The sequence below is a fragment of the Salvia hispanica genome, chromosome 2, assembly GCF_023119035.1.
Source record: "Salvia hispanica cultivar TCC Black 2014 chromosome 2, UniMelb_Shisp_WGS_1.0, whole genome shotgun sequence".
Lineage (NCBI taxonomy): Eukaryota > Viridiplantae > Streptophyta > Magnoliopsida > Lamiales > Lamiaceae > Salvia > Salvia hispanica.
Window position 1 is genome coordinate 8,773,360 of NC_062966.1, and position 22,585 is coordinate 8,795,944.

The 22,585-nt window shown below is 34.6% G+C and overlaps 3 protein-coding genes across 5 annotated transcripts; 1 reads left to right on the plus strand and 2 right to left on the minus strand.

Annotated features, from left to right (window-relative positions):
• The first annotated feature begins 3,257 nt into the window (after positions 1-3,257).
• Positions 3,258-8,483, plus strand: LOC125208086 (pathogenesis-related homeodomain protein-like). Of its 2 annotated transcripts, none has more exons than XM_048107644.1 (11): positions 3,258-3,553; positions 3,986-4,522; positions 4,866-5,031; positions 5,259-5,382; positions 5,506-5,618; positions 5,703-6,047; positions 6,427-6,657; positions 6,735-6,824; positions 7,281-7,334; positions 7,612-7,833; positions 7,977-8,483. In XM_048107644.1, exons 2-11 carry the CDS (start codon positions 4,020-4,022, stop codon positions 8,247-8,249), a joined length of 2,121 nt encoding a protein of 706 aa, XP_047963601.1. In that variant the 5' UTR covers positions 3,258-3,553; positions 3,986-4,019; the 3' UTR covers positions 8,250-8,483. The 2 variants fall into 2 exon arrangements, with proteins under 2 accessions (XP_047963601.1, XP_047963602.1); XM_048107645.1 differs by having other exon boundaries at positions 5,515-5,618.
• A 1,125-nt stretch (positions 8,484-9,608) lies between these two features.
• Positions 9,609-11,250, minus strand: LOC125204373 (protein CHLOROPLAST IMPORT APPARATUS 2-like). The gene is made up of 2 exons (XM_048103024.1): positions 10,223-11,250; positions 9,609-10,040 (listed from the first exon to the last, which is right to left on the minus strand). Exons 1-2 carry the CDS (start codon positions 11,057-11,059, stop codon positions 9,846-9,848), a joined length of 1,032 nt encoding a protein of 343 aa, XP_047958981.1. The 5' UTR covers positions 11,060-11,250; the 3' UTR covers positions 9,609-9,845.
• Positions 11,251-16,468: 5,218 nt separating this feature from the next.
• LOC125205331 (dihydrolipoyllysine-residue succinyltransferase component of 2-oxoglutarate dehydrogenase complex 2, mitochondrial-like) lies at positions 16,469-21,515 on the minus strand. Of its 2 annotated transcripts, none has more exons than XM_048104197.1 (15): positions 21,388-21,515; positions 21,157-21,218; positions 20,963-21,037; positions 20,687-20,744; positions 20,567-20,594; positions 19,986-20,056; positions 19,331-19,408; positions 19,180-19,235; positions 18,896-18,940; positions 18,538-18,804; positions 18,357-18,451; positions 17,779-17,869; positions 17,591-17,701; positions 17,042-17,236; positions 16,469-16,954 (listed from the first exon to the last, which is right to left on the minus strand). In XM_048104197.1, the coding sequence occupies exons 2-15, from the start codon at positions 21,205-21,207 to the stop codon at positions 16,763-16,765; spliced, it is 1,413 nt and encodes a 470-aa protein (XP_047960154.1). In that variant the 5' UTR covers positions 21,208-21,218; positions 21,388-21,515; the 3' UTR covers positions 16,469-16,762. The 2 variants fall into 2 exon arrangements, with proteins under 2 accessions (XP_047960154.1, XP_047960155.1); XM_048104198.1 differs by having other exon boundaries at positions 21,303-21,432.
• Between the last annotated feature and the right edge of the window lie 1,070 nt (positions 21,516-22,585).

Below are 22,585 nucleotides of genomic sequence, written 5' to 3' on the forward strand. Positions count from 1 at the left end.
ATCAAACCTTACCTAAAATATAAGTACGTAATTAAATCTTATGCTAGAAATTATTATTGACCTTTATTAAAATGTATTCACTCCATTTTACAATGTTTAGGCTTAGATGATACTCCATTTGTCCACGTCTCAGTTTATCATTTTTGAATATTTTACTTTAGAAATTCCTATTTAAATAATTCATAAATAATATAAGTCTCATATCGTCTAACTTTTGTATACTCATATTTATTATAAAATAATATATAAAAGTAGGATTTACATTTCATTATTCTTTTCACTAATTTTTTTTTACATTTTTAAAAATGCATATCGAACTCAAATGAGACTTCTAAAGTAAGATGGAAGGAGTATAAAATTTTAAAAGATTTCATTTTAAGAAAAGTCTTTTTCTAAAAATTGAAATATATTATCTGTAATGTAGAATAAGATACTAATGGAGGGAGTTACATACATGAGAAGTTTGGATTACTTTTGTTTATTATTAGCAAATCATCTTTTATTCGTTTCTTATATAGGAACTGTGCAATAGTACTCTACAATTTAAAATTTAAAATTTAAAATTCAAAATGGAGTAGATAATAGTACTACAAAACACATTCTATTTTAGGTTTTTGGATAAAATATAGTATCTATTTTTGAATTTGCATTAAAATGAATCCACGTAACTTTAATGAATCTAAGTAACTTTTTTAGATTTTGTGAGTATAAAAAGCAGTGTTTTAAAAATCGGACCGGACTGGCCGGTCGGTTCGACCAGTCCAACTGCAAACCGATGCATAGTCCGGTCCGGTTTGCTCTATAAAAACAGTTACACGTTTAGCCGTTGTGAACCGCCCGGAAACCGGGAACCGTTTTTTTTTACCTCTTAAATTTTTTTTGTAAAATGCTATGAATTTGGTGGGGATTGAACTCATGACCTCTTGGTCAAGAAACCAAGTCTATTACCACTCCAATAAAAGCATTTCTTGGTAATAACTTCAACATTAGTTATTCTTATATTAAAACAAAACACTTTTTATCACTCAAACTAATCATTCATGTTTAAATTTATATTCCAATAAGTAGTTATTAATATGATAATATATTTATCATTTACTAAATTTTACTCTATACTAGATTTAATTGTTAGTATTTTATAATATAGGTAGTAGTTATACCTAAGGTTTACTAAATTATTTACTATATACCTTTCTATTAAAACTAACTAATACTTCATATTTACTTATATATTATATATATATATATTGCCATATATATATTTTTAAATAATATGAACTTATCTATTTTTATATCTAAAATAGTAAAATTTTTATCCACACTAACTTGTATATTTAACTATATTTATTGATAAAAATTAATTAGATTTTATTATCTACTATTTTTTAATATTTATATATTTAAAGTATTTTGTTATACATAGAGTTTATTTTATCATCTATTAAATTGAAAATATTTTTTATATTATATATATAATTTGTAACAGTAAAACGGTTCAACCAAACTGATTGAACCATGAACTAGTAGCTCCGCCGATTCACTCACCGGTCCGGTTTTTAAAACATTGATAAAAAGGAAGTTGATATAGAATATTCTTTTACTTTTGAATTTGGTATAGATGGTTGAAATAAAATTACTATTTTATGGGTGATTAAAAAGTGAAGAAGTGTATGAGTTGAAATCAAGCATGTGATCTCCTAGGTAACTTTCACAATGCTAGACCACTATGAATCCACTGCTCCATGGATACACAAGCCATGTGTGCATACCTCTGTTTGATTCAATCACAGGAAAAAACAAGCATCCTATAAGAATTGAATAAATTTCCAAAGGGAAGAAACCTCACAAGGAATTCACAATTTAATAATTCATCATTGTCTAATTTGCAAAATAATTAAGGGGTCTGTTTATATTAACCCTTAAACAAAGAATTAAAAATAACATAAGTTGGAAAAAATGGCCATCTAGCACAACTCACCTGGACAGGGTGGACTTGACAGGGGAGCCACCCGCCCTACTCAGGCATTCTGGACTTGGTGCGTTTTTCTCAGCTTCTCACCCGGATCATGTGGCATTGACAAGATAGCCACCCAGGTAGCTCGGTCTCCTTGGAGTAGGACTCATCCATCTCGTAAATCGGACGCTTAAATGTGCGACTTTCGTAGAACGGTCATAACTATCTTCATTGGATTCCAATTGAGGCGACGAGGTACTCGCGCGAAGCTTTTTCGAAGATGAAGACGATTGTAGTCTTTCTAGAGACTTTGGTCTGTTTGGATGTCATACCGATTACTATTTGTATTTTGCTCCAGCTACAACTTACCTCCTTGCATGGCTTTGCCCTGTTCTTGGGGCCTCAATCTATCCCTGGTTCACGTCTTGAGTGAAAACTTTGATGCACGACTTCCACGATCGTATCAAGGGTACTCTTGTGACGTTGTTAATAAACATAAACCAATGCTAATGGATTGTGCAATAGCACATGATTGCTTGTTAGTTGTTACATTTAGGTGATAGGGTTTTGGAATTCAAAGTCTCGAGTAGTGATAATCAAGGTCATAAGTGTTGATTTCTCGGATGTCATTAATACCCTTCTGATCCAAGGGAAGGTTGTCATTTAGATTTGAACGTCGACAATTTTCTTTGATTCTATTATATACAATAATAATTAACAAAAGGCAAGATCAATCCTTGCTTGGTAAAAAAATGTTGATCAATCCCTTACTCACTTTGAATTAATTTTGAATAGATATGTCATTAGTTAGGGACAATCGCATGGTATTGTGTTCAGAGTCACGAATAGTAAAAGATTGCCGATTTAAATTTATGATGATGAGTAGGGGCAGATCAACCTTGTTAGTGGATCTAGGGCTGTCAAAATGGATATCGGATATTGGATACTCGATATCCAAACTCGAATTATCGGGTAATTGGATACCTAATACCCAATTTTTTGGGTTTCGGGACCAGGTGCGGGTATAGAATTTTTGGGTTATCGTCGGGTACAGCCAAATTACCCGAATTTTTTAAAATTTTTTTAAAATTTTAAAAATTATATATTTATTCTATTGTTTTAAAAATTAAATAATTAGATCTCTTAAAATGTTGCAAAGAAATATAATGCGCAGAGAGATCTGTCCTATCCTAGTAACAAATTTGACTACTGCCCTAATTCTATTTAGTGGATTATTTGAAATCCATTAACCCTTCAATTCTCTGTTATGATACTTAATTAAGTAGTAATGTTACACTTTAACTTGATAAAAAGCTTCGTTTGAACACGCAAAATAAAAGACGGTTGGCTGGCCGTGAACTTTCATAGCGCCGGCGACTTGTTTTCTCTGCACCAGATTCAACTATATTCAAATATTTCAATACACTTTCCCTAATGCACATCAAATCAATCAGTTTATCAATTCTATGATTTAAGATTTCTCGTAGTCGTCTCTCAATAGTTATCCAGTATTGGTTGAATTGTATGTTACCGGCACCGGTCATTGCATGAGCCTCCGCTCGCTTTTGCAGATCTCTCATTCTCTGGTTTTTTTCTGAGGTGACCTATTATTTCCTGCTCCACTAGCTGTTTGAACATGACTATTTATTATCTTGAGCATTTTGGATGGAAATCTAGAATAATTTTTTTCGGAGTTTGTTGAATTGCTGTGCGTTTCTTTCTCTGTATGATGATATCGAAGGTGATTTAAATTCTGTGTGCCTGATCAAATTATTAGAATTTGATTGTTAATCCAGAGTAGGTCATTGTCTAAGTGATCGTGTTGTAGCTACTGAATTGGGGGTAATGGGGTTTTTGCCAAGAATTGGATATATTTATTGTAAAATAGTTTTCTGCTTCCTGTATTCTGATGATGAAGTTTATATCGATCTTACTCATGTCTGTTTTTCCTTTGGTACGATTAACTGAAGGTGAAGTCTACTTGTTTGATTGATCTTGCTCATGTCTGTTTATCTTTGTATATATTCTCAGGTTTGATGCTGATACTTCATATCGTATATTCAGTATGCCCGGGGCGGCCAAAACAACTCGTAAGAAGTCGAATGTAGAAGATGATGAAAGAACTTTGGAAAGCTTGAAACGAGAACTAAAACCCCAAAACAAGGGCCACTCCTCAAAATCTAAAAGAAAAGCACGAGAAATAAAATCCGGCATCAAGGTTCACTCATCCTTATCTAAGTGTAAAAGCAAGAGCTCAGGAAAAGATGATGGAAATGTGAGCTTCAAGAGGAGAAAGGTTGTCAAGAAAACCATTTTCAATAGGACCAAAACCTTCAAGAAGCAACCATCTTTCGGTGGTCTGAAAGATAAATCTACTAATGCTAATAAGGCCAATGATAAAGATGCGAACTCACGGAAGTCAAAGAGAAGGAAAAAGAAGAAAAAAAACAATGTGGAGCTTGACGAAGCTTCTCGCTTGCAAAGGCGGACAAGATACCTATTAATAAAAGTGAAACTGGAGCAGAACCTAATTGATGCATACTCAGCAGAAGGTTGGAAAGGTCAGAGGTATATAATCACGCCCCTTTGTTTTTTATCTAAGCTGCCTACTTGTGGATGCAGTTCTTTATGTGTTGCTGTATATCCTGCAATCAAACTATTATGTTAGCCTTAGGGTGAGTAGTTTTAAGTTGGAGAAGGTTTGGGTGATAGTTCAAGAGTGGATAGTGTACTGCTTAAACATTGTTTTTGTATTGATTTGGATGTAAAATTGGTTTCCTTCGTGGGAAAAGTCAGCTGCGGCTTAAATTTGTTCAGGATCAATTCCATCAGACTATATTTTTTTTATCTCATATTGTTCTCATTGGAACGTGCTGCATTCTACTTACATGAAGTGACCTTTTCCTTCCAGCCGAGAAAAGATTAAACCAGAGAAAGAACTACAAAGAGCTGAACAGCAGATATTGAAGTGCAAACTTGGGATTCGTGAAGCCATTCATCAATTGGATTTGCTAAGTTCGGATGGGCGTATAAATGATGCAGCAGTTGCTCCTGATGGATCTATGCACCATGAACATGTCAGCTCCCCCTTTTCTCTCTTCATATAATTTGACGGGATATATGATGTTCATATGTGTTTAGCAACTGATCTCTTGACTGCCGAACCATAATCCATTAAGCATATATAGTTACTCTTTGTCATATTTGGAAGTAAATAATCTCTTTAGCAAAATCCTTTATATGTGTTCCTACATAGCATTTTTCTTTCACAAGATTCATGGCTTTCTTATTTTTTTATGCTCAGATAATCTGTGCCAAATGTAAGTTGCGTGAAGAGCTCCCAGATAATGACATTATTCTTTGTGATGGGACATGCAACCGTGCTTTTCACCAAGAGTGCATGGATCCTCCATTGTCTACAGAAAATAGTGAGCTATATTTTTATTGTTTAATGTAGATTAATCAATAGGTTGGATTTTGTACCTTTACAGTAGCATATGCCAAAACTCTATTTCTTTGTGAACTACATGTGAAGTTAGCCATGTTGCCAGTTCCTCCAGGGGATGAAGGGTGGTTTTGCAAATTTTGTAAGAAGAAGACAGAGATACTGGAAGCAACAAATGCTCACCTTGGGACTCATTTTCCCCTGGATAGTAGTTGGCAAGTAGGATGTTCTATAACTAGTCGCATAGATATTTACACAAGCATTGTCCATAGTTTGATACAGTGCCATCTTGAATTATAACAGGATGTTTTCAAGGACGAAGCTGCATTACCTGATGGTGCAAATTCTGTGTTATTTCAAGAAGAGGAATGGCCATCCGATGATTCTGAAGATGATGACTATGATCCAGATAGAAATGAATGCAGTTGCAGTGGCAATATGTCTACATCTGAATCTGATGCTTCTCGGTGTAGTTCCAGTTTCCTGGGCTCGCTTGAGGATGAAGATGGAAGATTTGAAGTTAGAAGCAATAGATCTTTTGATGAAACTCTGGAGTTAATTGGAGGAGATTCTGATGAGATCCAGAATGGTGAAGTTGTATCCCATCCTAGACAGAGAGCAGCTGTCGACTATATCAAGCTATACAATGTAAGGAATCAAGATTTACTCTACACAGCTATACTTCTTGGTGAATAATGATTGATTTGTGCTTGCTTAATGTACTTTTACCTAAAAAGTTCCAAGATCTTCTGAAAATCTGCTATCTCGAGGATAAGGAAGACTAATTTATTCACTGAATTCTTTGAAGGGGATGTGGGTTTGTTTTCTGAATTCTTGAATGATTTTCTTTTGCTTATTTATTGAGATAGGAAGAATCACAAGTTGAAATCTATGTCTTCAACCATTAAGCACATGCATGAGTGAGAACATTATTTGAAATCTTGATATTTTTCATCTACCTCCCATAAATATATAGAAATCCAGAAACCATATTGTCAGGCATGTGATTTTGCCCCATTGTCTTTAGGAAATGTTCGGAAAGAATGCTACTGAAAGTGAACAAATCAGTGAAGATGAAGACTGGGGTCCCACCAAAAAGAAGCGGAAAACAACGGAGACTAATGCTGCCAGCACTTTGATAACTCTAGGTGAAACTGATAACAAATTTTGTGTGGAAGCTCTTTCAGATTTGAAAGAGAAACAGTTGACCGAGAAGATGAAAAGACCAATTTTCAGACTCCCGCATGATGCAGTCGAGGTAACATTGCTTCTGTTTTCTTGGTAAGTATGATCAATTCACCAGGTATGCTCATTGTTTGTTATTATTTTCTTCAGAAGCTTAGACTTGTTTTTGCTGAGAATGAACTTCCAGAAAGAGCTTTGAGAGTGAGTCTTTCGAAGCAGCTAGGCCTAGAATTTGAGAAGGTAATGCCTTGTTATATTTGGAAAGATTTAGATTTGAACAGATGAAAGGGAGATAATACAAATTTCAGACGTTCATAAACAACATCTATTGCCAAAATTGTTTAAATTTGCTGACTTCATCATTTTTTCAATGCATTTATGCTAGCTAACATGAAGTTCATCACAGCTTGCTAAGTAGTCTGAAATATGAAATAAGATAATTAATCGCACTATTGAATATGTGTGAATTGTTATGTTATTGTGTGTATTATTGCGTGCCAGTCACAAATTATACCTGTAAGGAAATAAGAGTATCCACAAAGAAGGGGCAAAAGAGACTACTAATCCTTATGCCAACCAATATACTGACATGCCAGACATTGATCCATCAGAATAGACATATGTAGATGCACAGAGTATTTACTGTTGGCTATGCATGATCCATAATTGCTTTTTTTTTTGCATTTGTACTTGTAGGTGAACAAATGGTTCAAGAATGCACGGTACCTGGCGTTGAAAGCGAGAAAGCAAGTAAGTATCTGTTTAAGCTCCCAGTTTATAAAATTTTTTCTATTGAACTTTCTTAAATTTTTTCCTTTATTTGGGCTGCCAAATCATTGAGTCTTCTAGTGTAGGTGGTCTAACTGGATATAATACAAACCAAATAACAACCATTTTATCTTCTGTTTTTTTCTAATAAAGGAATAGCAGTTATATGTCATGTCTTAAGTGAAATCATTATACGTGTATTAAGCATGCATATTTAGATCTGAAGTTGTAATAATTGATAAGCAATGTCTTTGAACAGACCGGAAGTGCAGAAGTTCCAGTTAGCCCTGGTATTCAAAAGGAATCCTCATCAGATACTAAGGAGGGTGTCTGGGATCAAATCCAATCGAGGAACAATACTGCATCAGCAAAGACTAAGGTTTCAAAAGGAATTCTTCAAAGAAGGAATACCCACTTGCTGAACCATTCTAATAAGATAAAGCAGCGACGGAAACCATTGTTACAATCAGGCAGAAACCAGGTATTATTCCTAAAAAGTACAACTGCATCTCTGATTCTTGTTCTGCTGTATCATCTATGGAATATAATTTTCATGGATATAAAATGCTGACTTGCACCAAAGTATACACGGGCATCTTTTTCATTGAAATTTGCTGCTGTCAGATGAGTGTGGATCCTGGTGATGATGTGAGCCTGAAGCATCTACGAGACAAAGCGAAAGAAGCCAAGAAGAAGCTGAATAGCAAAAGCAGGGGTTGTATGCTGGAATCAGAAACCAAGATGAAAAGGCTCTGTGAAATCAAGAGTAGGATAGAGATACTGCATCGACGTCTCCTTGAACTTCCATGCTCGAGATTAGGTAAAGCCAAGGGTAATAACTCAGGTGACTGCTCTGTTCTTTTTGTACCAATAGCAGAATTAAAGGAGAAAATGTGACCATATTTTTTTAACTTTTTTTTGAAATTATTATTAGACACTTTTTTGCATTACATTTTTCTGCAATATGCCTGTTTCTCTGCAATTAGAGAGATAAAGAGTCATTTGCTTTTGGTGAATAGATAGCATCTCAAGACTTGTGCTGTAGTTGTAGATATTTGAGTCCGGCCATGTATTATCAGATGAAAATCAGCAATGAGTTAATATAGTAACAGATGAAGTTTTTTAGTTATAGTGGGCAATCTTGTTATTTCTAATTCTTTTGTTACACCCTACTATGTTGGCTGAATATTTGATGTTCACCTATAAAGCTTACAGCTTTAGGCATATTTATATAACTATTATTGTCCATATCTAGATCTTTGTCTTCTGGGTAACCGCTAACCAGTCTACAGTTTATTATGCCCAGTGACCTGTAATAAATTTTCAAGAAGTATCCCATTTTTGGAAAATAGCAGTTTAATTGTTTACAATATACTATTACCTTGAACGAAAACAAAGCAACTTGAATAATGATGTTAATTACTGTAATCAGACGTGTATTATTTCATCAAAATATATTCAAGTGTGGAAAATAGGAAATATAAACGATAGGGTTGGTCATTTTAGAAAAAATCATTAAAGTTGTCATTCTAGAAAAAAGAATGATAAAGTGAGATAGCTATAAATAAACGATAGGTGAACAAAGTTACACACACTCGGCTCCATCTGAGCATGAGAATTTGTGATGAAGAAACAAAACTAATGCTTAATTTGGAAATTGGATGGTCGAGATGCTCCCGACATCACGAATTTGTACTACCAGAAAGTGATTGACTACATAGCTCAAGCTCACGTTGTTTTGGACTATTAATGTTTCTTTTTATTTTCTATGTTTGAGTGACAAGGTTGAAAATGTATAATGTCTAAAATTGCCACAAAACATGCTCTTTCAAATATGGCAATAATACATCTATTAATAAATGTCTAAGATCACATTGCCAAATTAATCAAATTTTGATTCATCCTACATTTTTTAATACTGAACTATAAACATGAAGTTCGTTTTCAATTTTCACATCAGTCTCATTTTAGGGTATGTTGTGTGTAGCATGTTAAAAATGGTCGACTACATCATCGTATATTTCAATTGAAGATGTAACCATTTTAATTTGACAATATAGGAATGTCTAAATGACCCACCCCTAAAAAGTTGTGTTATTTCGGACCACTGCTGTAGACTCATAAATGGATAATAAGATTAAATAGTGGATAAAAAAGAAAGATGATACACTTAATTTCGGAGTATAGTTTTATTTAATTTAAAGCCTCAACACAAATTAACCTAATCTGTAAATAATGAATACTCATAATGAAAGATAAGAGAATAATGTTATACTCCATAAATAAGTGAAAAATGCAATCTATGTCTTGGTTGAATAACACTTGTTTAAGGTAGTAAATGGGAATACAAACTAAAGTTGGGGGCCAAAATTTTTAGAAAAAGCAGAAAAACTAAGACTAGTAATTTCATCTACTCCTTCACTAGGCATTGCAACTCATATATGCAATTCCACTGTAAATAATTATTAGAGAAAAAAGAAAGAAAAAAGAGGTCTAATCATCAGATGAAGTGGGCGTTCTAACAAAGCGTCCCTTCATTCTAGGGCGACGATCGGCATTGACTTTGCGGACTTGGTATCGTATTTTCTTCGAGAAGAGGCGCGTCCGCCTTTTCTCCTTGTAGCGCTGCACGCTCGCCTCTCTCACTCCCCCCTTCTCCGAAAACAGCTCTATCTGTGCTAATCTTGCCTGCATTATCATTCTTTCATTTTTCAGAAAATTCAAATACTACCATAGAAAAGACTATTCACTACTCTACTAACAATATTTATCTACTTTAATTATTTATTACGATTTTCTCAAAATGAATGAAAAAAAAAGGGTGTACTAAGATATTAACCAAAACCAGAAAGTGATTGACATTAACTTACCCGAACGTCGGACTCCGGGGACTCATCGGGGAATGGCCAAGGCTTATCCGACCAAGCGTGCGCGACGCAGTCATAGTTCAATTTGAGGCCGAGCATCCCAGCATTCGGCTCAGGGGAAACAGAGTCCTCTGTTTCTTCCACTTTCTTGATTTCCACTTTCTTCTTTTTCTTTCCACCAACAACATTCGGATTCACATCAAACACATTAACACAAGGGAACTTCCACCACTCATCAGCTCCCCTCATCGCCCTCGATTCCAATCCCAATCCCACCGGATATCCATAGCAAAACGTGTTATTCACAGGAGCATCATTTTCCTTATTCTCCATTTCAAGATTCCCCATTATGCTCTCAATCCCACCCCCAATCTCCTCATCCAAAATCGACTCCGCGTCGAACTCCTCCTCCTCGTCTTCACACTGCGACGAGTTCGATATCTCGGGGGTGCTCCAGCACGCCTTCCTCAGCCCCTTGATGTCAACCGGCTTCTCGAGATCGAGGTCGAGAAGCATCCGCAACGTGTCCACTTGGCGGAGCGGCATGAGCAGCTCCGAAGGCTCGAACATGAATGCGCCGCCGTGGGAGTTCCCCGCCTTGGCAGCCGGGAAAATCTTGGGGTACGCCGTGGACAGAATTGCCGCCGCCTCATTGTAGGTCTGGTTCGGCCTCTTCCTCGGCGTGCGCGGCTTCCTCGTGGAGATGGCGTTGCTGGACTCCGATAGCGTTGATGACGGCGAAGAAGAGCTGGAAATCCAACAAGTTGAAGAAGGGGATTTTATAATGTCAAGGTCCAGCGCCTCTAATCTGTATGCTCTGCTCAAACAAGACGACGACATTCTTGTCTAAACACCTCTGCTTTCACCTCATCAATTTCAAATTCACAAAACTTGTTTGCTTTGAGAAAAGGTGGTGTAGTTGAGTTGAATGAAATATCTAAAGAGTATTTATATTTAGTAGTAAGTCACGGGAGAGGTGGGATTGAAAAAAAAGGAGAAATGAAGGAAGACTGTTATCTGTAATTACAGTCCACAACAAAACACCCCTCTTATGGCGAATGGGGATGACCGGATTAGAAGGTAGCATGGCTTCTGTGAATGCTGATGGACCACAATGTCTTATTTTCTAGTACTACTACAAATTATTTTCCTTTGCTTTACCAAAAAGGCCCTTGCTTTTAATGATTAGAGTTCAGTAGCAAAGGGCAATTATGTAATTAGCAGCATAATCCCAAACCCCAAATCTAATTCACTCAATTAATTCTATCATGGGATATATTATCTGATGAGGTGGAGCGCTGCCATTGGCTGCCGGGATTGTGACTGCTGATGTGGACAAACCTTTCTCACGGGAATCTAGAAAAAGGGGAGAGGTGGATTTTGGATGCAATGATTTCAAGTGTGTGTGGCATTATTTACTTACACGTTATGCTCTTTTTGTTCAATGGATTTTGATTATATTTAATACGTTTCTTAAACATTATCTATATTGCTTGTGATTTTTTTTGATATTTCAAACTTACATGTTATTTTCGACCTTGATTTTGTAGTAGATTTTATTCCGGTTCACCATAGTGATTGATGAGTGTATCAAGATAAATAAGTGTATGTACAAATGGGTGAATTTCAGTGAGTTTGAAACCAACTAGTACATTGATTGGAGGTATAGTTCCAAAAAAATATTCAAAGGCGTGTACGTTTTATTTGATTTAATTCTAAAACTATTGGAAAAAGAAAGAAATATCCAGAAAGTATTTTAAAATTGGAGATTATATTACAATATAAATGCGCAGATTTTAGAAACAGGCCAATTTGTCAGGGTTTATGTTATTTTGCTGAAATACTTTATTAAATATCTCAATCTATCGTAATCACTACGTCCTAAGATATTAGACTCATATACCATTTTGGGATGTCCCAACATATTTGACCCATTTCTATTTATGATAAAAATTTACTTTATTATCAACTTCACTTACACCTCCTAAATTCATGTGCCCAAAAAAAGTGGGTCTAATATCTTGGGACGGATGGACTTGTTATTTACGTAATTCGAGTAGTGTCTTACATCACTTGTTATTGCGTAAGGTGACTTGGAGTAATGACATCGTTGGTCATTTGGTCCTCAAGAAAGATCGAATGTTACGGATTCTACAGTCCTATGATCCAACATAGTCATGGTTAATGGGGACGTTGGTTTTTATGGATGATCAATTGTTCTGAACTCCGGTATTCCATATTGATTGTTTAAGGCAATGCATGTCAGATTTTTTTACATTGGTAATACATGTGAAATTTATTGAATGAATTCTCTCATATACGAAGTAAGAAAAGCCGCGGAATGTAAATTAATTTGATTTGAATAAAAAAATTTCATGACTTATGAATGGGATGCAATAAGGGCAAAGCCGAGGTAGATAAATTCAATAGGTGTAGGGCATCCTCAGAAGAGGTTAAAAATAAAAATTGGTTGGAAATTCGAAGTTGGCCACAAAAGTAGTTTTCTCGTGATTTTGTTGCTCCTTATCTTATTGCATACAATATTCTATTGCTACCCTTGGATTTGGATTAAGTACTCTTAGATAATATTTACAAGTTGTAAATATTATCTCTTGTTCTTCCAACTTAATCATATACAGTAGTATTTTTTAATGATTTATTAATAATCTTCTAACCAAATTATTATAGTATATCTTATTATATTATTTTTAATAATAATATAATTACTTATAATAAAGACAATTAAAACATTTTATTACTACAAAATTATTTTTAAAAAATACAAAAAATGACAAACTAAAAAATGTAAATAAACAAACAAAAAATATTAATTACGATAACTAAATTATACGAAACTCGAAACTGAAACAACATACGGAAATTAAAAATTAAGTTACAATTATCGATTTTTTCATATATGCTCAACTAAGTCATCTAACAACGTTTTGTAAGTTTCTCTACCGAGAAGTTGTGCTTTTTTCATTGGAGTACTATAAAAAAGTCAGATTTGCAATCTTATTCATGGAGTATACGAAATCATTAGTTCTTCATCTTCACTTTGTCGATTATTTTATCCCAGACAATCTTGTATAGATTCTGTTAGAACACGATTATGTATGTGTTTCTTTCATCCACCATTATCATATTGTGCATGATTATGCAACCAATCATTATTTTTTCACAATATCACGATCCTAGGTAAGACACATGCATTTGATAAAACGTAAACGAGCTTGCAAAATGCCAAAAGCTTGCTCAAAATATATTCGTGCAGACTCTTGATGTTGAGAAAACAATCAATGCTTCCTCGTTGTGGGTCTTTAATAGATTTGACAAATGTTGTTAATTGAGGACTTACGACATAAGTAAAATAATACTATTCCATATATTTTTTCACGGTAATTTTTCTCGGGATACTCGAAGATCCTTGTCATGAGGATCTCATATGATCATTTCTGAAAATTCATTTACAAAATTAATACTCCGTATCTAATTTAGAACGTAATTTGATAAGCAGTCATGCATACTCCTATGGATCAAAGATTACCTTTGTTATGCCGATCTTTTCTTTGTAGACGAGGGCTTGCTACTGCCGTCAGTCCACCAATTGGATTTGACCTCAAATCTTCTAGTAATTTATTCTTACTCAAAAGTTTGATTATTGTATGGGCAATAAATTATCAAACCTCTAAACATGGAGTAGAGAAAATATCACGAGAGAGAGAATTCTAAATTTCTCATTCTCAAGATTTCCGAAATTTTTTAAAATCACAATACAATCATATTGTGATCAGATTCTCTTCTCATTTTCAAGACCATCTTTTAGGCTTGGCTAGGGATCGAGGAAGATTTGGACAAATCTTATCTCAATAGTGATTGGTTAATTTAATTTACCCAATTAAATTAAAGTCTTTAAGGAGTACTAATTTGTGTTACTATCGTGGTTAATATTGATTTAGCATTCAACTCTGGAGCAGATATGATTCTATAAGTGAAAAATATTAGTCATTCTCGTATGCTGGTCAAGCTACCTAAAATGGCATGAATACTGGGTTACGAACAAATCCGCACATATTAACAAGTCTAAAAGGTGTATGACCAACACTGTATATTCAATGTTGCAGATATAGATTAAGAAATAAAATAATCGCACACCTCGTACTTTAACCATCAAGAAGTATTTAGTGATCCATTCAGTATTATTAGTCATCCAAGATAGGAAGTGACTTCAGATCAATACCAACAACTGTTTGCAACAGATTGTCAACATCTATCTAGTTTGAGAATGTCGATAACTTATTTCTACAACGTATCGGCTGAAAGATCTTATGTAACCATGAGGCTATCCATCAGTCTATAATATAGAAGAAATACTGTTTGTTCAATTATTTAATATTCCCTCCGTCCGTGAATAGGAGTCTCGTTTTTTCATTTTGGTCCGTCCGCGAATAGGAATCTCAGTTCATAATTAATATAAATGGTAAAGAGGCTCTACGTTCCACTTACTCATTTCACTCACGTCTCATTTAAAACTAATACTATACAAGTTAGACTCATATTCCACTAACTTTCTTCTACCCACTTTCTTAACATTTCTTAAAAACTATGTTGGAAAAAAATGAGACTCTTATTCGCAGACGGATGGAGTATTATCTATGAATTAATTAAAATAATAATCACAAATCATATTATAAATAAATTTCTACTCATAAATGCGTGAAAATTAAATTTTTATAATACAAGCAACATAAAACATGTTTTCCAGAATATATCTTGGGACATTTACTATTCCGCTCCCTCTATTTTGTGGTCTGGATCAGCCACTACAGGCGATACATTTAAAGGGTGTTCGGTTTGTAAGATTGCATCCGAGATTAATTTATGGTGCGTTTGGTTTATGAGATTCAACCTCACAACTCAATCATAGATGAAAAATCATGGGATAATTAGTCATAGCTAACCCCATATGACTAAAATAATCTCACAACTCAATCCTAAATTATATCTTGATATTATTTTATCTTGGAAACCGAATACCACCTTACTGATTTACAATTAGATTAACTACATTGCGAACATTGGTCATGTATTTATCTAGTTAGCAAGGAAAATGCATCTATTATGAATCTTCTCAATCAAGTAGAGGAAAATCGTTTTTATTTAAAGGTCTTCATATGTATGTGGAGGTGTGTGTAAGAAGTATGATGGAGTTTAGGAGTCAATATCATTCCCATGCATCGGATACAAAAGGATACAAAAACAAAATGGTGAGATTTGATACAAAGTTAGGTACTTTGAGACTGCCAATGAAGATAACCCGAGAGACAATTTTGAAAGAGAAGACCCCATGCTTTTAAAGGATGGTGTCATCCATCTTCAACGGCCTTTCTTCTCATAATTTTATTTGTCTTCTATATATATTTCACTTATTTGGGACCATTTCCATAATTCTATGTATCTATGACCCATTCTCATTCGGACTCATTCCCCCATCTAACTTAATTAATTATAAAAAATTTCTTAAGATTTAATGCACTTTTGACCAAAACATCTTCATATAAATAAGTATATATATATCTCCCACTTCAAAGCATGCATGCTAAAACATATTACCGGAATTAATTAATTTGTTGTGTGCATTGTGTTTGATTGGTCCATCTTAACAAGGATTAATTTTAATCTTATGATATGATATGGATGATATTGGCAGTTTACTTGGTAAACTCAGGAGTTATTTTATTTTGTGGTAAATATTTGTGTATGACTCTTTGAAGGATTAGCAATACGATCTTTCAATATCGATACGAAATAAATTGCTGTGCTTTGCTCTTATGAAATCATGATTATACTCTGTTTTTTGTTTTCATTTTATAAGATTGTACTCTATTTTATTTTGCTATTAGTTTACTGACTACTCTTATACACATAAATTCTTTATCGTCTAAATGATTTATGTTACGGTCTTTTGCAAGTTTGCATTTCCATTGGATAGACAAATGAGACAATTTAGAATTAGTTTTTCAAATAGAAATTATTTTTTACGATTTACATCTAAGTAATGTATACCCATTTTTCTTAATATTATGGCCCCTGTTAAGAGATTATTGTTATTTAGTAAAGTCCAACATGTATATATAATTTTATTTTATGTTTCCTCATTTAGCTATTAGTTCCATTTAAATTAGGCAATTGCTAAACATCACACTAATTGTGTGAAAAAAATACACTAACACCAACATGTGCATGGCGTTTCCAAAGTGAAGTTTTTAACTTAAGCAATTTTCAGTACTAATAAATTGTGATGTTTCAACTTAGCCAATTTTCAATAATCAAGCACCGTATACATGGCGGTTTCGAAAGTGAGGAGAAACGTGAATGGTTGTGTTCGGAGAATCTCTTTTCCAATTTGGAGACGGGAGGCCACATGGAAAGACAATCTTTGTTCAAAGACGAAGCAATAAGCAAAAACTGCAAAACTTTCAACATTGTGCATTTATTTTTGCCCATCTCAAACTCATTGATGCATCAATGTCCACAGCTGCATCATACATCCAACAGCAGTCTACGCGGGTCTTCCACCACATCTTTGATTCTTCTCAAGAAGAATACAGCCTCTCTCCCGTCAATCAGTCTATGGTCGTATGTGAGTGCAATGTACATCATGGGTCTTGGAACAATGTTGCCTCCAACCACCATAGGGCGGCTCACTATCGAGTGCATCCCCAGGATAGCAGACTACAATTTCAACAATCGATTACTTAATGAATATGTGCTTATACTTTAGAGAAGACCAACATGTTAAAAGACAGAAGAGGTACAAACCTGAGGAGGGTTGATGATGGGAGTACTAAGAAGACTTCCATAGACACCACCATTTGATATGGTAAGCGTTCCCCCAGCCATCTCATCAATTGATATACTGCCATCATTTGCTTTCTTGGCGAGGTTATTAATCTCCTTCTCGACCTCCACAAAATTCATATTTTCAGCATTCCGAAGAACTGGAACAACAAGACCCTGATGACATATAAATTTCTCAGAACAAGTGATTGAGAAAACCTATAAATTCATGAGTAACCAAAAGGCATATGAGGGAAGGTAAAGCCAAATCTATTAAGTTGGCTTTTCTCGTATGCTTCATAAAACAAAAACTTCCTAGCAAGATTATGTGTAAAAATATAGAGAGGCATATCCAACTTGAAAAGGATGCATTGTCTATCCACAACCCTATATCTATCCATGGAAGTGATATTACCATTAATCCTACTTCAAATGCACATCATGCAAATAGATATTTATGTTACACTCCAAGCAGTGTACTTCAAAATTTAAATATATCAAAGTTTCATCTCTAAGTAAATTGTATCTTGCCTTGGGGGTACCAACAGCTATGCTAATATCTACATAATCTCTGTAAATGATATCATCTCCATCAATAACAGCGTTCACTATTGGCTGCTTCTGCAAAGCACTTATTGCTGCCTGAAATACAAACAATAAAAAGTTCAATTAACATGAAACATGCATAAGAATAAATACTTATATTAATTCCAGCATACTTTAACAAATCCAGACATTAAACCCAGCTTCACACCATGTTTTTCAGCAAATACGTCCTTGTAGTCAGAACGAAGTTTCATCAAATTAGTCCTGATATAAAACAAATCAAATGTCTAGTGGTCAAATATGTTGCATGGACATTGGAGTATATGGTAGTATAAAAAATCTAGATTCCAGAAAAGGGTAATCAAGCAACTGGGATAAATATTCCAAATATTGTTGAGCAGCCATTGCAGCCCTATTGATAGTGGTGAAACAGCTTATACAAATGTCAAGATGAACTCAGAAATCAATACAAACACTAAAACTTGCACAAATAAGAAAATTGGACAAAGTCCAGATACAAACTGAAACAAAGCATGTAACCAGCAGGATAAATAACTGGTAATGGCCACATCATCATATATTCATATGGGCATTTCTCTTGCTGAGCATAAAAAAAATACCTACTTTTGTTTTAGCTAGAACAGGACAATATGATTGACTAAACCACAACGGTCGCAGAAATTACAAGTATATGAACAGACCCATATCCTTCTTTAGGAAATTAAAACCACCTGGAGCTGAGTAAACTCACATGTCAACTTCATTGAATGTTGTCAGCAATGCAAATGTATTTTGAGAATCCTTCAATCGTGTGGCAACTCGTTTCCTAAGCCTCGTCATAGGCACCTGCACCAGAGCAGATAACGTTACAAACTCCACTTATCACAAATTTATAATGGCTTCATACAAATACGTGAAAACTTTGGACATACACGTCTTTCCCTTTCTTTAGGAGGCAGCTGGGGCTCACTAGCAGAGTGTTTGGGAGGAGGTCCTTTGGGCTTTGCTACAGCAGGTTTTGTCTCAACTTTAGGTGCTTGCTTCTCCTTTATCTCTTCCGCAGGAGGTGATGGGGAAGAAGGAGATTTTTCGGATGGTTTCTCATCGGAAGGTGCAACATGAGTCGCACCCTCACCGGATTTTGATATTATAGCAACCTTGGTACCAGGTTCTACGGTGTCTCCTTCCTTAGCTACAAACTATTAGCAGACAATAAGAAAAATAATCAACACCCAAAGTAACAAAACAGATAATGAGAATAAAGTGCTATTCAAAATTTTGAAACTGCACCTCCTTGATCACACCAGCTTCAGGACTATTGACATCAATGGTGACCTGGAATGATGAGCAAACAAATGGAAAATATGAGATAAGAACCTTGGAGAAGAATCACATATAAAAAGTTGCTTCTCTTAGTTCTGGATACGCAACACAATATAAATATGCAAACAAATGTCACGCACTCACGCTACCATCCAGAATCATCAATAGCAGGGGCCAGGGAGTGACAGCAGATGATGATTCTGCTGCAGGAAATGGTAGAGAACTATTATGAGTTCACTATTAGTGAGTACCTTGTCTGTTTCAATCTGAGCTATTGGCTCGTCAACTTCCACTCTATCCCCAGGCTCTGCTCAGAACATCAACCAGTTAAAATTTCACCATCAGATGACAATAACTTTTGTGAAAAAAAGTGATGTCATAAATATTTATAGAGAAACATACTTTTCAAGAATGTTGCCAAAGTGCCATCAGTTATAGATTCACCCATAAAAGGGACAACAGCTTCAAAAACATCACCATCTGCTTATGCATCAATAAGGAGCAAGTTACAAGCATGATCATGAAATGAATAAAACAATAAATAAATGCATTGAATGTGACTCCCAGCAATCTACATGGCGATAACCAATCTTAATTCTGAAATTATATACAAGTCAATAGATGGAATTTGGTGGCCAAAAATACAAACAGCAAACAAGATACCAAAAAATTAAAGGCCATAATGCAAATAATATAATGAAACCGGCACTGCAGAAGAAGCCAGCAAATGTCATCTAGCATGTAAAGATGAGCTAACCAAGGGAACACCTTAAACTCCACTAAAAAGGCAGAGCCTGAGTCCTAGAGAAACTAATAGAAGGATATAACTTATCCAAAACTAATTTACATTAAGTTCCCTGCCTTTCTAATTCTTAGTTTTGCTAGCCCCAGATAAATTATTTATGTCCTTAAATTCATAATTGTTTGAAAACCTACTTTTGATATTCATACAAATCTAATTGGGCCGCAAACCTAAGAAAAGGGCATACATCTGAAACATGATAAGCTTGTCCATAATCACTGGCAACTGTAAAGGTCATCCAAGTAAACACCATACCACTGTCAGAACTGAATGGCCTACTCCAATTCTGCAAATTGACATTCTTGAGGGAACTGTTTAGTGCTTCCCTGCAAATAAAACAAAAAATCATATCCATCTGAGGCAAGTTTCCCAAACAAGTTAACATACATATTCCTCCTAAATATTTCAGTAGGACGTAAAATGTATGCCTTTTCCAGAAAATCCAATGGACGTGAAGTCAAGTGACAACTGTACCACTTGATCTTGAGGATACATTTCAGGATACTGGCACTCTCTATGATATAACTAATTTCCATCATCAAGTTAATAGTATAGTTTATTGAGGCTTGTTCTGCAATTAGAATTTATGACATCTTTGCTTTCACAAGTCCAACACAATTGTGGTCTAAAATATACATTTGGTTCCTAAACTCAATTTTCTACGATCATACTACCTAATAAGCCTAAACAAACTTAAGTTTGATTTTAAACTATAATTAATCTCAATAGTTGGCCTTATTATGCCAAACCCATTTTTATCTTAGCATTCATCATATAGTAAAATCTACACAATGTATGAAAATCTTGTAAATGTATATAAATATTGGATTACTAACCTTTTTGGCATCAAATACATTCTCTGCCCTGTATAAATACGATTCATGAATAATTAGTGAAAACCCATCTAATGAGTAATTTGGGCCATGTGAGGGCAAAGGAAATGAAACTACTCATACCAGCGGAAGGAAGGTGACAAAAAGTTCGAACATTGCCAAATCCCCTTATGCAATTTATCTGTTCAACATCTTAAATATAAGTGACTGCCACATATAGTCGAATACATCTCAATCAAAAATTAAATCCAATTGAATAGCACACTTCACAACAATCCGACACAATGTCTTTTACACCAAAACTCGAGTAACAGATCAAAGCAGACTATAAATGCATGATTTTCACATTTTTATGATAACAACTGATTCTTTAGCATTTAAATGAAACCATCACATTACCTCCTCCACCACTGGAGAGCTCACCCGAGGGGCAGATCCTGCAGGCTTAAGCTTGTAAAATGATTTTCCACAAACCTAATCCACGAAGTGCACAAGTGAGTTCCCACGAGCATCTTTTTCCATTAAGCAAAACAGAATATCACTGAGAAATTGCATACTGAGATATTTACATGCACGTAAAAGTAAGAATTTACCGAAGCAGATGAGGCGCCGGAAGCGGCTTTCCGTCTTAAAGCACCTAACATGACGCCTTCGACTGGCAAAACGAACATAATGATCCATCAGAAAAAAAAAACAGAGAAGATATTAAAAGACAAATAAAAATTGAAAAAAACATCACCGGCAAACCAGGTAACAGATCTCAAGATGAATTGATACGTGAATACAATGCACAACTGCGGAATCGAGAGGAGAGAGGAGGTAACCTGATTAGGGTTTGATTGGAAGAAGGTACAATTAAAGAGAGAACAATTCCAAAATGCTTGCTAGTACGATCTTCGCCCTTTGCGAGTTGTTGTTGATTGACTATTGATAAGCGTAAATATAATTATGCAATTGAAACAAAGAAAATTCTACAAGTAAAATTAATAAAAATGGAGTACTCCCCTTCACTAATTAAGAAGATTATGCATGCACAATATTTTTACTTCGTGCCTTATTTAAAAGACATCATCTTAAACCATTCGCCCCCAACCGTTTTATTTGCACTATTTCATTTCTTCAATTTAAAAATCAATTAATAAAACAACATTTTATATAGTATAAAATTTTATTAAAAAAATTGAAAATTATATTACAAATTCCTAAAAATAAAAATTGCATAATTTAATTTTTAGAAAGCAAATGAAAATTTTTAGAGAGAAAAATGAGTGTGAGAAATAGTTTTGGGTAAGAATGTGATGAATGTGATATTTTATAGATGATTTTGGGATGAATTGGAAGATAAAAATATGAAAAAACATAAAAAGGAAAAACTGATGTTCGGAGAAGGGAATTTTTTATTAAATTTAATTTGTTTCTAATTTATAAAAAAAAAAACTAATGGATGGGACGGGACAACCCTCCACACCAAGAAGCCCGACGGGGCGGGGCACCCACAACGACATCTCTTAACCATCTTGTCCCGATAAGATGGGTCCGGGCTTGTTAAGGGATGTTGTTGGTGATGCTCGGAGAGAGGAGGGAGTAAAGTAGGAGAGGTGAAAATAGAATAAAGTAGGAGGGGTGAAAATATAATAAAAAATAGTAACACTATTATGTTGGAATGCCACACAGAGGAATACAACTCTATTAATGCGGAACAATGGAGTACTAGGGCTGGAAAAAATACTGAAATACCGATCTTATTGTACCGAAAATATCAAATTTTCGGTATACCGTGATTTGCGGTAGGGTATGATATAACGGTATGAACTTTCATATACCGCGATATACCGCCTATGTACGAAATTCGGTATACACTGTAAACTAAGGTACATACCGTAAGAGTCATGAATATAACTATATTACTTATAAAATATATTTTATATATTTTGAAATTATATAATCTATCGTGAAATATAAATATAATTATGAATAAAATATATTTTTTAAATTATAAAATATAAATAATATTCTAAAAAC

Bases quoted from the DNA above. Each gene is read 5' to 3' on its own strand.
- LOC125204373 (XM_048103024.1), bottom strand. From the start codon at position 11,059: ATGTCGTCGTCTTGTTTGAGCAGAGCATACAGATTAGAGGCGCTGGAC. The intron at 10,041-10,222 runs GTAAGTTAATGT...ATGATAATGCAG, and splicing joins CCCCGGAGTCCGACGTTCGG to GCAAGATTAGCACAGATAGA.
- LOC125205331 (XM_048104197.1), bottom strand. From the start codon at position 21,207: ATGTTAGGTGCTTTAAGACGGAAAGCCGCTTCCGGCGCCTCATCTGCT. The intron at 18,452-18,537 runs GTATGTCCAAAG...GCTCTGGTGCAG, and splicing joins CTAAAGAAAGGGAAAGACGT to GTGCCTATGACGAGGCTTAG. The intron at 17,702-17,778 runs GTATGCTGGAAT...TTTGTATTTCAG, and splicing joins TAATGTCTGGATTTGTTAAA to GCAGCAATAAGTGCTTTGCA.
- LOC125208086 (XM_048107644.1), top strand. From the start codon at position 4,020: ATGCCCGGGGCGGCCAAAACAACTCGTAAGAAGTCGAATGTAGAAGAT. The intron at 5,032-5,258 runs GTCAGCTCCCCC...TTTTATGCTCAG, and splicing joins GATCTATGCACCATGAACAT to ATAATCTGTGCCAAATGTAA. The intron at 6,658-6,734 runs GTAACATTGCTT...TATTTTCTTCAG, and splicing joins TCCCGCATGATGCAGTCGAG to AAGCTTAGACTTGTTTTTGC.